The sequence below is a fragment of the Penicillium lagena genome (genome assembly GCF_028827675.1).
Source record: "Penicillium lagena strain IBT 129212 chromosome Unknown utg000005l_segment0_segment0, whole genome shotgun sequence".
Taxonomy (NCBI): domain Eukaryota; kingdom Fungi; phylum Ascomycota; class Eurotiomycetes; order Eurotiales; family Aspergillaceae; genus Penicillium; species Penicillium lagena.
The window spans coordinates 658,626-671,448 of NW_026623226.1; the positions used below are offsets into that span (position 1 = coordinate 658,626).

At 49.0% G+C, this 12,823-nt stretch overlaps 6 protein-coding genes across 6 annotated transcripts; 3 read left to right on the plus strand and 3 right to left on the minus strand.

Moving 5' to 3' along the window:
* Positions 1-319: 319 nt before the first annotated feature.
* On the minus strand, positions 320-1,428 carry N7510_006946 (TauD/TfdA dioxygenase family protein; the record flags this gene model as incomplete). The annotated part of the gene is made up of 3 exons (XM_056978871.1): positions 320-925; positions 981-1,190; positions 1,264-1,428. The coding sequence occupies 3 exons, from the start codon at positions 1,426-1,428 to the stop codon at positions 320-322; spliced, it is 981 nt and encodes a 326-aa protein (XP_056831914.1).
* A 1,754-nt stretch (positions 1,429-3,182) lies between these two features.
* On the plus strand, positions 3,183-4,955 carry N7510_006947 (sugar porter family MFS transporter; the record flags this gene model as incomplete). The annotated part of the gene is made up of 4 exons (XM_056978872.1): positions 3,183-3,268; positions 3,325-3,537; positions 3,591-4,162; positions 4,222-4,955. 4 exons carry the CDS (start codon positions 3,183-3,185, stop codon positions 4,953-4,955), a joined length of 1,605 nt encoding a protein of 534 aa, XP_056831915.1.
* A 459-nt stretch (positions 4,956-5,414) lies between these two features.
* Positions 5,415-5,943, minus strand: N7510_006948 (uncharacterized protein; the record flags this gene model as incomplete). Its single annotated transcript, XM_056978873.1, has 2 exons — positions 5,415-5,539; positions 5,763-5,943. 2 exons carry the CDS (start codon positions 5,941-5,943, stop codon positions 5,415-5,417), a joined length of 306 nt encoding a protein of 101 aa, XP_056831916.1.
* Positions 5,944-6,866: 923 nt separating this feature from the next.
* Positions 6,867-7,772, plus strand: N7510_006949 (phytanoyl-CoA dioxygenase family protein; the record flags this gene model as incomplete). Its single annotated transcript, XM_056978874.1, has 1 exon — positions 6,867-7,772. The coding sequence occupies one exon, from the start codon at positions 6,867-6,869 to the stop codon at positions 7,770-7,772; it is 906 nt and encodes a 301-aa protein (XP_056831917.1).
* A 218-nt stretch (positions 7,773-7,990) lies between these two features.
* Positions 7,991-9,340, minus strand: N7510_006950 (fungal specific transcription factor domain-containing protein; the record flags this gene model as incomplete). The annotated part of the gene is made up of 1 exon (XM_056978875.1): positions 7,991-9,340. The coding sequence occupies one exon, from the start codon at positions 9,338-9,340 to the stop codon at positions 7,991-7,993; it is 1,350 nt and encodes a 449-aa protein (XP_056831918.1).
* A 1,244-nt stretch (positions 9,341-10,584) lies between these two features.
* Positions 10,585-12,174, plus strand: N7510_006951 (MFS alpha-glucoside transporter; the record flags this gene model as incomplete). Its single annotated transcript, XM_056978876.1, has 1 exon — positions 10,585-12,174. One exon carries the CDS (start codon positions 10,585-10,587, stop codon positions 12,172-12,174), a length of 1,590 nt encoding a protein of 529 aa, XP_056831919.1.
* Between the last annotated feature and the right edge of the window lie 649 nt (positions 12,175-12,823).

Consider the following 12,823-nt stretch of genomic DNA (forward strand, 5'->3'; position numbering starts at 1 on the left):
AAAAAACGAGATTCGAGACCTTTAAGTTTTGCTTACCAGAAGTAGAAAATTGAACAGCATATTTTGTTTCAGTGACATGGAGTTTATCGCATCATAATTTTGGCGGGAAACCAGAGAAATTTAAATTTGAAATTCGTGAAGATGGTATGGAACAGAGACTCGAGATGCCAGAAACTGCTTGTGTTATACAAGCATCTGATTTATTGCTGTAGTATGAATGTGAAGAGTTAAGCATGAATGAAAATCAAGTCCATTGGTGCCTATCTGAACCCGCAAGGCTCAAACAAGCTATGAAAACACTGGATGTACACATGGTGATTCAAGGAAGACCTTGTCGCACATTGGTATGCTCATTCAAGCCCCATGCCATCGAACTTGAATCGTGAACTGTAGTACGTCTCATATCACGCTTGTACTTTCGAAGGAAAGGTCCTCCAACAGCCCGATGCATCGTGCAGGTGTTATCCCAGATGACCAGGTCACCCACGTTCTGCCACTCGATCTCAATAGTGTTCTCATCGCGAATGGAGTATTTGTACAATTTGTCAAACAACGCCTGCGACTCTTCAGGGCAGAGACCCTCGATATGGTGAACGTGGGCTGCAATATACAAATTCATACGGTCGGAGGCCTCATGACGCTGTACAAGTTTGTGCCGTCCCATAGTATAGTCGAGCGGGTTGAGATCGGCGAAGGCCTCGGGGGCTGCCAGCTTGCGAGAGTGATACATGGAATGGCAAGCCACATAGTCCTTGGCCAACAAATGCTTTTTCAGATCCGGAGAAAGGGTGTCGAAGGCTGTCCTCGTATCCGCGAATGCCGTGTGACCGCCCATACCGCTGGGCGGAAGCTCGTGTGCTAAGAGCAACGAGTATCCGGCGCGGCGAGGGTTGAAGCTCGAGTCAACGTGGAAAAGATCATTGCCCTGTTTACCCGAATTCATTAGCAAACATCTCGTCTATCTGGGTGTTACTAAGTACCTTGTTTGCTTGTCCGCGGGAGCTGTCAGGATTAAGAATGGTACCATCGGTCTCAACGTTGCTAACATCGAAAAGCTCTACATATTTGAGACGGTGCTTGCGGCCCATACTGACATAGGGCGTCACATCATCTAGCTCTCCAAATTTCCTAGAGAAATCAATATGACCTTCATCGGTGAGGCCTGTGCTGCGGAAGACCACGACACCATACTGCATTACAACCACTAAGTCAGCTCGATTATCGGCTATGAGCAATAAAGAAGCGCAAAGGACTGAAGCATACTTTAGTCACAGCCCGATGGATCTCCTTAAACACTTCTTCACTCAAAGTCGACGTGAAATCCACGCCGCTAACCTCAGCAGCGAAAGTTGGGTGAAGAGGTCTGACGGAGATGTGGGAGAAAGTGGTGTCGGTGGTAGTAATTGTGGTTGTGGTGGTGACCGACATATTGAACTTGTTCTTTCTGGGTTTATGATCTTCAAAAGATGTCAACAGGGACTATTCGATTTTTTAGCTTTCAAATATCTCTCTGAATAGTGCGGAGTATCCTTTATATAGGCTTCAAGACCCTAAGGCCTCCGTGATCCATCCGTACAACGACTTGAAGAAATCAAGGGAGGCTGATCATGAGCTAGCTTTTCCATTCGTCTATTGCCGATTCGCGCTATGCTGGCAAGATACTCAGGTTTGATTACTAAACTTCTCGCCAATAATTTTATCTTTAGCCATCTATAACCGAGGATTCGATAGTCCAAGTGGATGTAATGGGCGACGAAATTGGGATACATCATATTTGAAGGGGAAATGAACCCTCCGTCCCACAGGTTGAGAGTATTTTGACTCTGTAATTATGGAGCCTATCAGTTTGAAACTTGTATTATCCATATGTAGAGCTTTAATTCAATCTAATCACCGACTCCGTTGATCTATTGTCAACCTCAACGTGACAGACAGTAAAATGACTTGCCCTCCTTCTATGTTCTCTTTTCAAACATGCGGGAGAAGAGATCAAGCTGAATCACTTCTAGCTACTCCTGGAGATTGTCTCGACAATATTCGAGCATCTCACCCATCTCTGCGGTTAAATGAGACAAGGGAAGAAGATGACCAGAACATAAATGCAGTTGTGATCCAAGGTCAGTCACTATACCCCCAAAAAACAATGCGGTATGTATAATTTTACGAGAACTAAACTCACTCGTGGAAGCAAATATTCAACGCAAGTTGAATTCATCTTATATCCGACTTCTTGAAGATCAATCTCTCTTTGAGCTTCTTCCCGGCGGTGGCCAGTGTACTTCTTACCTGAGGGAATCCTTATTCCGCAGACATATTATCTCGCCCCTCACGAAATTGCTGCCAACATGTGCTTCCGACAAATTCAGAACAAAATTTGACCTTCAGTGCCACCACCTCACTGCGTTGCATTGCTGTACAGCACGCCGTCACTGCCCTCTCCTGCTCAATTTATGGTATCTGGCGAATGATTTGGAGAGGTATTCTAGAAGTTAGGGAGACGCTGGGGAATCGTTGTTGCGGTTACTGTTGTAAGATACATGGCAAATCACGAGATAAGAAAATGGCGGAGGGGTTTATGTGCAATCCTATAGCTGCCAAGAGGGGCCCGAACCATACCTATGTAAGAGAACAGCCAGAATGGTGTATGCCACACCTCTGTAGCCGGAATTTCATATGGTCTGGTGTCCGGTATAGAGTAAATAAAATTACCATTGAAAGCCACCTGCTCCTGGAAATCACTGTTAGCAACGATATGACGCTCTTCCACTTCCGAGGTGGTGCACCATAAGATGATCGCAATCTCCATCTAAAGCCGCCTCCATCCGCAGGATTACGCACCCCCTGTCCATGCCCAAAACCGGTCACGATTGGACTCAACGCCATTGAAAGTCTAGAAAATGGCGCCTCCACAGAAAAGCGAGACACTCCAATCCCGAATGAATATCTCATGGGAGTGGATAGAAACGGCTGTAGAGACGGCTCTAGATCTCAACGCACCCCGCAGACAATAGGATAATGATGACATGCACAGAAGATCTGGGAAATACCAGTCTGGTGCCTCGGGGTAGATAAATAGATCAATTCTGGGGTACATAGATACTCCACTGTAAGCTAGAAGTTTCCATTCAATATTTCTTCATTACGTTGATAGCGAGGGGCATCCCTGCTCCCGTACCGAAACCATGATCACCAATCTCTACATTATCACGGCAATCTCCGTTATTGGAGGTACGCTTTTTGGTTTTGATCTGTCGTCTTTGTCGGCGATGTGAGTTCAAGTCCACGAAAAATCCCAGAAGTTGAAAGATATTTATTTGGACTTAGCATCGGAACCAATCAGTACAAATGTTATTTTAACCAAGGACCCCATGGGCCCCCATTCGATAACTCAATCGACTGTTCTGGTCCAACGTCCAACGTACAAGGTGGAATTACGGCATCGATGCCCGGCGGCTCGTTTGTCGGATCTCTGTTTTCAGGAATACTGAGTGATCGCTTCGGACGAAAGACCTCTATTCAGATTGGATCTGTCATTTGGTCAGTTAATACACTCCGCGGAGATACCACCCATCTGACTGACTCTTAACCAGGTTAATCGGGAGTGGAATTTCTTGCGCAGCGCAGAACTACCCAATGCTAATCGTTGGCCGTTTTATCAACGGGCTGTGCGTTGGTATCTGCTCAGCCCAAGTACCAGTCTACGTCTCCGAACTCGCTCCACCAAGGAAAAGAGGGTTAGTTGTAGGTACACAACAGTGGGCTATTACATGGGGTATTCTTATTATGTTCTACATCTCATACGGATGCTCGTTCCTCACCGGACCGGCTGCTTTCCGAGTGCCGTGGGGAATACAAACAATGCCGGCGTTTATTCTATTTGGTGGCCTCTTCTGGTTGCCCGAGTCTCCGCGGTGGCTGGCACGAAATGGTCGCTGGGACGAATGCCATGAGATACTGTCCCTCATTCATTCTGGCAAACATGAAAATGATGATTTCATCAGCTTGGAAATGCGCCAACTTAGAGAGGCCTGTGAATACGAGCGCATCAATTCCCACGTTTCATTCCTCGAGCTCATTCAGCCAAAGATGCTTTGGAGAGTGCATATTGGTATGTTTGTACAGATCTGGTCTCAATTGACGGGAATCAATGTCATCATGTATTGTAAGGACCACAGGCATTCCATCAGCATCGTGAAACCAAGCTGATGAATGACGAAACAGACATCACATTTGTCTTCGGCATGGCAGGTCTCAGCGGCAATTCAAACTTGGTGGCATCGTCCATAAGCTACGTAATCAATGTTATCATGACAGTACCGGCTCTATTCCTCGTTGACCGAATAGGTCGTCGAGCCATACTACTCTCTGCTAGTGTTTCTCTCACTATCTGGTGGTTCATTTGTGCCGGTCTAATGGGCGGCTATGGCTCTCCAGCTCCCCCGGGCGGCATAAAAAACGTCCCGGAAGAAAGCTGGTCTATCACAGGACATCCCGCCAAGGTTGTTATTGCCTGTTCGTATCTTGTTGTGGCTTCATTCGCCCCAAGTTGGGGCCCGATCAGCTGGGTTTATCCCCCCGAACTATTCCCACTCCGACTACGAGGAAAGGCCGTTGCGCTATCCACCTCCAGCAACTGGATTTTCAATTTTGCCCTGAGCTACTATACGCCACCAGCCTTTGTCAATATCAAGTGGAAGACGTACCTGATCTTTGCTGTGTTTTGTTTCGCCATGACCGCCCACGTGTTTTTCTGTTTTCCCGAGACTGCCGGGAGGACTTTGGAGGAGGTTGACGAGGCTCTCAAATCTAAAACGCCGGCATGGAAAACCAGGGTGGGTAAACGGAGCTTCGACGGTATCTCATCGGGTACTGGTGAAAGCCCGAGAGATTGCATTGCGGAAAACGCTGAGATTGGGGTTAAATGCGAAGACACATTGCACTTGGAGAAGGTGTGACGAAATTTTAAGTGACTCTATGACTATGGGGATCAATACTTGTTAAGAATTCCAGCCTTGCAAGGCCCCTTCGTAAGTCAATATGCATGGAGTCCCACACTTGAACTACTCTACTAGCAACCAAGTCAAGTTTCAATCCAGATTATGTAAAGTCTATCATTTCCAACAACCTACACTCAAAGTATATTTTTGACCCTCTGGTACTAAATATTTTTGACTCCAAATTCCGGATATTAATTAATCATCTCTCTCTACCTATTGTTATCAATATTCCCCTGGTTTAATATGTTCCATGCTGATTGATAAGAGCGGATAACTCATTGAGTTCTCACTTTTGCAAACTACGGAGCGCCGCATCTTCGCACTCTTGTCGCCTCTATCCCACCCCCTCCCTCCTCAACCTGGAGTATCTTGTTCGGCCATATATCAGACGGCCAAACTTGAACTAATATCTTTTCCTCAAGTGATTGGGAACTGGGTACGGGTTGCTGACGCCTGAGGTCCGCCCAACTCGTAAATGACATAGCCACCTCTCTGTATTTCGAAGGCCGTGAATCTGACGGAACTGCCCTGTTGGATTTGATCTTCAGAAAAGCATACTCGTTAGATCAAGGTGAGACTTTACAAGAACAATCCTTTCCTGCAAACTGTTTGAAAGGCGCCTCTCCGCCTGGATGCTTGTGGATATATGTCGAACAATCATACACAATATCGTCAATCACTATCCCTGCTTATGTGAATCTCTCACTTCATCAGCCTTTAGTTCTGAGGCGGGTACGTGTGGGGGTTGAAAACGATGAGACTTACACATCGCGGGTGATTGCTTTCCATCTCTCTGAGTAACCTCTTTGGCATTGATAAATGGAAGTTGAGAGTTGGGCGCACTTTTGGGCCAGATCGGGTGTTTCTCTGGATCTGCAAGGAGGCCAGAGAGGACCTCATTCAGAACTTGTGGAGCGCTGCGCTCTAAATCTGACTTGGAATACATGACCGCGGGATATGACCTCGTTTAAGTGTATACACAGCTGTATTTATTGTCCTTAGCATCGAAGTCGACTTTGCGATTATATTATAGGCTTCACACCTTGCGTGTCGATGAATTCGATGAATTCCGTGGTCAGTCTTATTGATAGTTTGTCTCCATCTGAAGTGCCAGCATCTCGTCGGTTGTCTCAAGTCATCCCCGCAAGTGCGGGTAAAACAATCTGGGTCGCAAGGCAACGCGTGAGTAACATGATGCTCAGGAAAACCCACAGTAAGCGCAATATCCGACGTTTCCTCCTGCCCACTCAAGGTTGCCATGAGAGTTTCCATTGGAGCTTGAGGCGAAAGCAAAATTTGGATATTGCGGTTACTGCGGGTTATTCCGAGCATGATGTAACTCATACCTTGCCTTCGGATTGCTCAGAAGGTGCAAACTACTGTATTTTTCCAACGCCCGGCCAAACCATGCAGTCGGGAACTGACCAAGACGGCTTAGTGCTAGACCTGTTTGGGAAATCGTTACAGTCCAGTCAAAATACTTGGGGCTTAGAAAGAAATCCGCGAAACCAGAAATGACATAGCCAGTAGTCGAGCTAACACGGTTGGAGGTTCTTCGGAAGCACGTCAAGTCTGGAGAACTTCGAAGATTGCCCAGGTTCCCACATTCCAAATCGCGTAATTAAAACAGTCGGGGAATGACACACGAAATTGGATACTGCGGGTCACATAGTCGATTCACCCCACCATCCTCAGAGACGTCGTCAGAACTAGAACGTCGCCCATGGAAACGTCTTACCCGGTAAATTATATAAAGCTGTTCATGCGGAACTCCTGAGGAGAATATGGAGAGTATCACCACAGCAGGTATATATCGGCTGCGAGATTGAAACCCCCGTTCAGACTCAACCTACATTTCCCCAACTCATCATGACTTCCAACGGCTATACCAGTACACCCCAGCTGGTGACAATCACACTCTCAGAACAAGAGCGCCAAAGCAAACAGATCTCTTCTCACAACCTCCAAGCTGCCATCGAAGCCCTCCATCGGGACGGCGTCTGCGCAATCACCAATGCCGTCGACACTGCCCACCTCGACAAGCTCAACTCGCGCATGGTCTCGGAAGCCAAACAACTCTACGCCAACCCCAAAACACACCGGAACTTTGGTTCCCACACTGGCAACATCCAGCAAGAACCAGTCTGTGAACCCGAGTACTTCCTCGAAGACATCGTCGCCAACCCCTTCGCCACATCTATCACCGAATGCATGCTGGGTCCACACCCACACGTCCGGTTTTACAGCGCCAACACAGCGTTCAAGGCTGAGGGTCGTCAACCGCCACACATCGATGTGCAGTTCGAATTCCCCAAGATCCCGTTTGGATTCTGTATTAATATCAACCTTGTCGCGACCACGCCTGAAAACGGGGCGACGGAGATCTGGCTTGGTAGCCATCGTGAGTTTGACGATGAGAAGGCCGCATCCCACCTAGGAGAGAAAGTTGTGGACACGGGGTTGAGTCCAGAACAAGTTGAGGCGAGGCGGAAGATCAGCCCGCCCATCCAGCCTTCGCTGCCGAAGGGCGCGCTGATTATAAGGGATTTCAGGCTGTGGCATGCCGGTATGCCAAACCGCACCGACGATCCCAGGGTGATGTTGGTGACGATTCATTTTCCAGCGTGGTATCGCAATGATCAGAAAATCTTCCTCCCGCGGAGTTTAGAGGGAAAGCTTGATTGGGGCTCACTGGTGCCCTGTGTGGAGTGGGTAGATGAGGGTTACGATTACTTGGCCGGCAGGCATGATCATGATTTCTCGTTGAAGCCGTAAATATCGACAGTGGAAGACCAAGGTTCGCTAGACCTGTTCTGTATGCGCGGGGAGGATCTGGAGTCGGGAGAGGATATCTGATGTAAAATTAGCACCATCGTCCTGGTTCGAACAACGCCATTTCACACCAATCTATCCCCATAACCCGATCCATTCATATTTTGTAAATTTGGTCCAAGTTTAAGATCAGTCTGATATTAACCGGAAAACACTGCTCGCTACACCAAGTCAATCTCCCTCCTCCGACCCTTCAACACGCCAATACAATCCACACGTATCGCCCTTTCAATCCCCTCCATTGACTCCTGATCTTTCTGCTCCCATACATCCTCAATGGCCCCCAGCACGCGCAGAAGTGACTCCAGCCGTCGCTTCCAATACATGTCTCTTAGCCGTTGTCTGCAGAAGTCACGATCTGTTGCATCAATCGATTCACAACCCGCTGTGAAAATGGGCCAGACGAGCACAGACGAAAGCGTTGAACTGGCTGGTACCGCATGTAGGGCGTCGAGGCATAATCGGACGTGGTGGATGGTCAATGGATGAGGCGCGCCAATGTTGTACGTAACGCGGTATAGATAAATAAATGCGGCGTGGCGGTATGCTTCGGCGGTATTCGTCCAGTCTGTGTTGCTGGTCACGGGTGTCCAGATTTGAAGCTTGCTCTCGATCAATGAGGCGATGGCTATGAGATTTGTGTCGACGATTTCGGATTCTGTGGACTTCTTGCGCGTTTGGAGCACGCTGATTTCGGAGATGAGGAGCAGGAGGGAAGAGATGCGGCCGAGGAGTAAATCCACATTGGATCCGAGGTTGAGGGAGTTGGTGTTACCATCGCTGGAATTTAGCAGAGGAGCGTCTCCTCGAGAGATGGAAGACATGATGTCGTGGTATCTGAAGAGGCTTAGAAGGAAACGTCGTCGCGGATCTAGGGAAGATACTAGATCAGTACGGCGGGTGATGATCCATTTAGCACCTGCCAAGTGATCTGCCCGAGTCCCCTTGTCCGCATCAGAAACGAATATGGCACTCTGCTGCATCAGCAAGATGGACGCAAGAGTGGAATCCGAGACCGCCTCGTGGGCATCATCAAGAGCTTGAGAAAGATAGCGGACGGCGAGAGTGTGATGGCGCAGCATATCTCGCTCGAGAAAATATTGGCCATGAAGGACAGCCAGATGTTTGGCTGCCATATAGAGAATAATATGTCGTAAAGGACCCGGATCATATGCCATCGGAGCCAGGTGTTGCAGGAACGGATTCTTCTCCAACGTGGAAGCGACAGACAACAAAGGGCACAGAGTTGTTGTCCAATGATGGAGCAATCTATAATCATCAATAGCCATGCCACAAGGTATCCCACTTGGGCTCAGCCACATAGTGAGGGCCGACGTCGTCTGCTGTGCAGGGACGGTATATCGCTCGTCCGATGCAGAAGCTCCACTGACCGACGAGCTGCTCCAGTCGGAATCCCGCCAGGATGCTGTTGGGGTATCTTCCCTCTTTACCTCTCTAATCTTCCCACGCTTCAACCCTTTCCCTCCCAACCCCGATTTCAGCGTCGCCATATCTCTCCAGACCAACCGAGTCTCATACCCCTGACAAGGAATCATCAACCGTCTACACCGTCCACACCCAGGTTTGGCCTCGTCACATTTATATCCTGCTTGCCGGCACGTCCAGCAACCCGTCCTGGATCGAGTGAATTTTGTGCGTCGTGGTTGCATCACGGGATACAGGATCTAAGAGTGACATGCGTTGTCCTGCAGTATTCGGTAGCGGCAGATTGAGAGGCAGAGAAAGTTTCGAAGTAAACCCGAGAAGGTGATCCTCCGGAAACAGCTGAAGGCAAGATCGAGCAATAGGTCCTTAGTCCTCCCTGACGAAAGATCGTAAATGATGGCCCAGAGCCAGATTTGCGGTCACGTGGGCTCGCGAATTTCTTGTATTTAAGCACAGTCGAACACGTACATGGTTTACAAGAATAGCTGTCCACTTTCTTTCAATGTGAACAACTGCAGACTGCATCCTTTTGCCCCGGCAGAATGGCTTCCCCTCACAAGACGCGTCTACGCGAATACTGCGGTAATACTGATCCGCCATATCTATACTGGCCTAGAAGCGGTTAGCGCGCTGCGGGGAGTAAGAAAGGGTCTGAACTCGATGCAGGCGATTGGCCACTCCGCTCAGTGCGGCGCAGGTGAACCAGGGTTCCCCAGGCGGCCGATTTCTCACCCCCGCAATATCCGACCATGTTGATCATTTCCCGACTGTTATAATTACGCAATTGGGAATAGGGCAACCTGCAAAGCTTCGAAGTTCTCCAAGCTTGACATGGTCCGGGAGAACTTCCAATCATATTGGCTCCACTACTGGCCATATCACTTCTGGCTTCGTGGATTTCTTTCTAAGCCCATAGTATTTTGACTGGACTGTTACAATTTCCCGAACAGATCTAGCAGCAGGCGGGTTTTACCTGTCCCTGGCCACAATTCTGGTCGGGCGTTGAAACATATAGTAATTTGCACCTCCTGAGGCCAATCAAGGACTGCTCTTTACTCCAGTCGCCGAAATCTGACTTGTAGCTTGACCATTTGGACTTCAGAGTTCAATTTCCCCGCAAAATCCACACCACTTCCCCATGGGCCCACGACAGTGCATGACCATAAAATGAGTGGCCTTCCTCAAGCATCCCACGTTAGCGTTGACAACCAAATTCATACATCAGTCAAAGTCCACACTCCTGATTTCGATCAACATCTCAACCGATCAGAACACAACAGCAGAGATTATCTACCAAAAATTCGCCTGCATGGAATCCAGTCAGCTCACTGAAGAAGAGAAGTCATTAGCTCATACCTTGTTCGAGCACAAACTGGGATTCTGGCAAGCCTGCCGTTTCTACTGGCCCGCCCTTCTCTGGTGTTTCTTCGTGAACTTGGCTGTCATCTTGTGCGGCTTTGATGGCGCACTCATTGGCAGTCTGATCGGTCTGGGCCCCTTCAACAAAACGTACGGCAGACTGGTTGATGGCAGCTATGCCGTTGCCCCCTCTTGGCTGTCAGCCTTCAACTATGCCGCTTTTATAGGCATTCTTCCTGGGTCGTTGGTCGGAGGGATGGCATACGACAAATTCGGACCTCGGGTGACTCTGGCTGCTTCCTCTGCTGCTTCCATCGGTGCCATCTTCCTACAATTCTTCAGCGAAGGTCCGGCCATTCTATTCGTCGGCGAGTTGTTCAACGGCTTCATCACCGGCGCCTATCCGGTCATCGCCAATGCCTACATCAGTGAAGTCGCCCCCGTGGCTGCTCGTGGTGTCGCAGCCGCCCTGATCAACCTTTCCTATGTCACTGGCCAACTCGTGGCGTCCGGCATCCTCAAGGGCACCAGTACCCTGATCAACAAATGGTCCTACAAAATCCCCTTCGCCACGCAATGGGTTCTTCCCCTCTTTATATTGGCCCTGATTTTCTTCTGCCCGAGCTCCGCCTATTGGCTGTGCAAAAATGGCCGGGACGCCGACGCGCTGCAGACGCTGCGTCGCGTTACCGCCTCTGGCGTCAACATTGAGCACCAGCTCGCCAACATCAAGCAGACACTTCGGCTGGAAGAGAGCAACAAAGAAAATGAGGGCATCATTGACTGCTTCCGTGGCACCAACCTTCGGCGCACCCTCACCTCGTGTATGGTATTCAGTATACAGGCACTCTGTGGCAACATCCTATTTATCAACTACGCCGTCTACTTCTTCGAAATCGCCGGTCTAAGCACCGCAGACGCGTTCTCCATGAACGTTGGCTTAACCTGCGTGGGGCTCGTGGGCACTTTGGCGTCATACGTACTCATCTCCTACGCCGGCCGACGCACCATCTTTCTTTGGGGCAATATCACAATCAGCATCCTGGTCTTCACCATCGGCGTCCTCGGCGTCGTCCCCCACACGAACACCTCCGGACCCGCGTGGGGAATCAGCTCCCTCATCGTCCTCACCAATCTCGTCTACGACATGTCCATCGGCCCTCTCTGCTACACGTTCTTGTCGGAACTGTCCGCCGTCAGACTCCGGGGCACCACTATTGCTATTGCCACAGTAACCCTTACTGTTTTCTCTATAATTTTTGCCGTCGCGATTCCGTATACCCTTGATGCCACCAAGGCCAAGTGGGGTGGGAAACTGGGGTTTTTGTTTGCGGGTATTGGGTTTGTGGATTCACTATGCACTTTTCTCTTTCTGCCGGAGACAAAGCATCGCACGTTTGAGGAGTTGGATTGGATGTTTCAGAATAGAGTTCCGACGAGGAGTTTCAAAGGTTATAGGATTGAGGCAATGCATGCGGATAATGCTGAGAGCAGTAAGGTGGTGGAGGCGGGGGAGGGGGCTAGTGATAACGCGGCGTAAAAGGAGGAATGGATATGTCTTTATCTCAGGTTATATCTTTACGCAGGAATACCCGTCCATAGTCTTCGCCAATTAATCTCCGGTCGAAAAGCTAGAGATATACGCTATCACTGGAGGCTGGCAAAATGGAGGGTTCTGATCTCTTGGTGAACTAATTGCTCTCGGGATTGACATCGGTCGACATGCAGCGGGGGAGTGCATATCGCAGGCTGTGGATATTGCGGATCTCTGACACACATTCGATCCACCCTCCGTCAACCCATAGCGTTAAGCCATGACGGTAAATCATGTCTGGTCGTAAGACCCAGTTTAAGTTTCGAATTTGCTTCCCCTCTTGTCGGCTGTTCCTCATTTTCCGTATTCTCCACACGCTGTAATATTATTGTATATTTTATTGTTATTAAATTTTCTTGGCGGGTGTTGGGTCCATGGTCGAACACAACCCGCCATTTTGCCGAGGACGATTTGTCACTAGTCATCTGAAGTCAGCAGATTTCCATAGCCAACTTTGCATGCTGTGACCTAGGGTTCGGCCCAGAGTCAAGTTGTGTTCTTGTTCACAGTGTAGAGGGTTGATTTCGATTATATTATCTGCGACACAAGAGTAACAGGCAACCACCGAGCAATAATGGCTATGTACCAAGGCGAC